The sequence below is a fragment of the Brassica oleracea genome, chromosome C3 (genome assembly GCF_000695525.1).
Source record: "Brassica oleracea var. oleracea cultivar TO1000 chromosome C3, BOL, whole genome shotgun sequence".
Lineage (NCBI taxonomy): Eukaryota > Viridiplantae > Streptophyta > Magnoliopsida > Brassicales > Brassicaceae > Brassica > Brassica oleracea.
Window position 1 is genome coordinate 17,655,811 of NC_027750.1, and position 3,742 is coordinate 17,659,552.

Sequence of the window (3,742 nt, forward strand, 5' to 3'; positions counted from 1 at the left end):
CAAATATGTACTTATGCATTTATAAATATTAAAACATAATATTTTACCTCATGCAAGTGAATGAGTATAAAAATTTATCAAATATTTTTTTATTGACTATAAAATTAACAAACTACCACAGACAAACTATATGATTAACAAAAATCTGTTTCAATCATTTAGATATAAATAACTAATGTAATTCATCATTTACTTTTTTTTATATCACCATATAATATAAGATATTTAATATCACAATTACATAATCTATAATAAATACAATAACAATTCAAACCGAAAACGAACACCCGCGCGGGCGCGCGGGTCAAGGTCTAGTTATACTTATTTCAAAGTTACAAAACAAACTGCATTATAAAATTTATCAATTTGTATTAAAATATGTTTTACTATCTAAACTTTCAATTGTTGACATCAAAGCTCAAATGTTTAAATCTAAATTGCGGATCATAATTTGGCTTTGAAACATTAATACCAAATAAAAAATTATTAATCTGTAATAAGATACTTGGAATATATAAACTCTCAATTATAATCATTAAACACACAAATGTTTAAGTATGAATCTGATCTCTCACTTTTAATAAACATATACGATTATTACATAAAAATATAAACCAATTTTTTCGCGTTTTGAAAGCGCAACTCAAAATCTAGTAGCTTATATAATAGAAGATTTCTATTATCTTGTATGCAAAAGATTATTTTTGTCCAATAGGCATTAAGAGATTCTTTCTTACATGTAGACCACTTTTTCCATTGGTTAAATTATTTTCAGCATATAGTATTTCAAAATCTTATAATATTGACCAATAAAAAATTTCGCTACAATAATGACCAAAAGTAAGTACGACACATAATACTTCTAAAAAAAATTCAATCGAGTTTTCAAAATCTACTGTTATTCAATTTCAATGCATTGTAAAATTCTTTGTATTGAAACAAATTTCAAATCATTTGATCTGGAGTCTCAAACAAATGTCTGAGATCAAAATCCAAGGCATACTGTAAAGATTTTAGAATTCACCAACTAAAATGATTTTTTTAGTTTTTTTTTTAATTTAATTGGTTACAGAACATTGACAATTGATTTTAAGTTTTGATTGAATAACACCCCCTAAATTTTTAATGCCACAATCCCGTGAGAGATTTTTAGTGCCATTGGCCAAATATTAGGTTATTGTATGGTTAATCACCAAATTATCTCCCCAAAAAGTTGTGAACAGTCCACGGCCATCTGCATTTAGTTTACATTCAGAGAATTAAAATCTATACTGCAAAGAGAAAGTTTTTTCTTTCAATTCTAATGGATATACCAAACTTGAATATATGGGTAAGGAGGTGTATCTAATATGCAGGGCCGGTTTAACACTGTTATAGGTCTTAGGACAAAAACAATTTTTTTTTACCTTCTAAAATTTATATTCAGATAGTGTTTAAAATATTTTTAAAATTTAATCAATAATGTTTTATATATTTTGTGAAAATAATTTTGGATCCTTTTCAAATTTATGAATTATATTTATAGAATTTTATATAAATTTATAAAAAAAATTGGGCATTTTAGCTATTAATATACGGGGACACATGCTTGGATCCGGGACGGTCGCACCGCTTATCACCTGCTCAGCCGGCGCTCCTAATATGCATTCTAGTTATTATATAAACGACAACCACAATTGACAAACACACAATACCAAAATCTGAACTCGGACGAGTAGTGGATGATGGCTTCTTCCTTTTCCTGTCTTGCTGCTTTTTTTGTGGCAATTTTGGTACAGTTTCTCTTAGTCTCTGCTTCAACAAAGTCTATCGACGCCATATGCCAACATGTCACCGGCAAACGCTTCTGCCTCAAAACTTTGAGTGCTTATCCTCCGGCGGCTTCCGCCACCACCACGGTACTATTCTATTTTAATTTTCTGAACCGTTAGGTAGATTATTTGTTACTCGTAGACGGTTTTAGTTGACCATATTTTCTTAATTATGGATTGGAGTTTTGAAATTGTGTTTAAATTTAGATATATGCTCTGTAAATAAAGGTGTATTGAAGTTGTAAATGGTATTTTGTTCATGTCTCATTCTCAGTCATGGATATATTAATTCTTACTATCTTTTTTTGAAGAAAAGTATTAATTATTACTATCATTATTTCAATGTGTAGTTCCAAGCGGTGAGGGCCGCTATCCACATTGCCAAGTCCTATGCCGAGAAGTGTAGAAAATTCACCGAAAAAACTGCAAAAGAGAATCCAAAACCGAAGGACCAATTCATGGATTGTCAAGATGCCTACCTTAGGATTATACTTTCTCTCAGGAGTGCTGCCGGGGAGCTCAAAGAATCACCGGAAACTTCAAACTATGATGTCATGGTTTGTACGGACCAAACCACGATGGTGAAGAACTTGGTCGGGAAAAATAGAGACGTGGCTTCAAATACTATCATGAAGATGACACTGATGATGAATAAGCTTATTGTTATTGCCGTTGGAGCCACTGAAGCTCTTTCCCTATAGCATATAGGGACCATGAGAACACACGCTGGTTTGTAAGCCGAAATAGTAACTACAAATTGATTGAATTGGCTGAATTTAGGTGATGATTGTTTTCCTAGTTTTTAGATTTTAGTTTCTAGTTTTTGGTTTTTAGATTTTTGTTTTTGGTTTTTGATTTTACAGTAGATTTTGGTTTTTTGAAAAACATGAATAGTTGTTTTAAATTTTGGTTTTTAGTTTTTGATTTTGCTTTTAAAACAAATAGAATGAAAATATTATTCATAGTAAAATATTTATTCTGAAAATAGTAAAATATAAAATACTGTTATCAAAGCACACATAAATTTGTTTAATAAAATTATTTTAAAACAAAAAATGTTAATAAATGCTAAAATAATTTTTATTCATAGATTTTATCTTTTTTTTTCTGTAAATTTTTTATTTTTCTAAAAGTAAAAATAATAAATATTTGTTTAATTTTTTTGTTTAAAGTATAGTGATTTATTATTTTTGTTTGAAGCTGAAATTTATTAAATAATAATAATAAAATTCTACTTACTATAAAAATAATAAATATTACATACTTTACCACATTAAGATAAATTTATTTATCTTAGAAAATGTTTAAAATAATAAAATAATTTTATTGCTTGTCTTGACCGGGTATAAATAAATGAACCTACATTCGTATATATTATATGACAATACACAATTAATAATTATTTTTGTAAACAAACTACATAAAAATTAATTACATTTTAAAGAATTTGGTAGAAGTATATAAATTTAGTAAAATCAAATATATAAATAAATATCAATAGTTTGATTTTAAAGTGTTGTTTGATAAATATAGGGAATCTTTTAGTTTAATAAATGAAAAATAAATATCTACATATTATCAGTAAAAATATTTACATTGGTTTATTTTGAAATTAAAAATAAATAATTATGTTAATTTATTCCTTTGTATACAATTATTTAAAAATTTAATATTAGACTCTAAATGTAAAATATTTTATTTAACTTTAGTGATTTGGAATAATTACTTTTTATCATTTCAATCCTTTCTTATTATTATTTTCTTGTATTAATACATAAATATAGAAATATTTTAATAAGAAATAAAAAAGTATACAAAACCCACGTACTGGCGTACATAGTTTAGAAAACCAACAAAATATGGTTTTTGGTTTTTGCTTGAAAATAGGCAGTTAATACAAAATTTGGTTTCCCTATTTCTTAGGGAATCTA

The 3,742-nt window shown here is 26.8% G+C and overlaps 1 protein-coding gene across 1 annotated transcript; it reads left to right on the forward strand.

Annotated features, from left to right (window-relative positions):
* The first annotated feature begins 1,686 nt into the window (after nucleotides 1-1,686).
* On the forward strand, nucleotides 1,687-2,637 carry LOC106333591. The gene is made up of 2 exons (XM_013772020.1): nucleotides 1,687-1,898; nucleotides 2,162-2,637. The coding sequence occupies exons 1-2, from the start codon at nucleotides 1,722-1,724 to the stop codon at nucleotides 2,510-2,512; spliced, it is 528 nt and encodes a 175-aa protein (XP_013627474.1). The 5' UTR covers nucleotides 1,687-1,721; the 3' UTR covers nucleotides 2,513-2,637.
* Nucleotides 2,638-3,742: the final 1,105 nt, after the last annotated feature.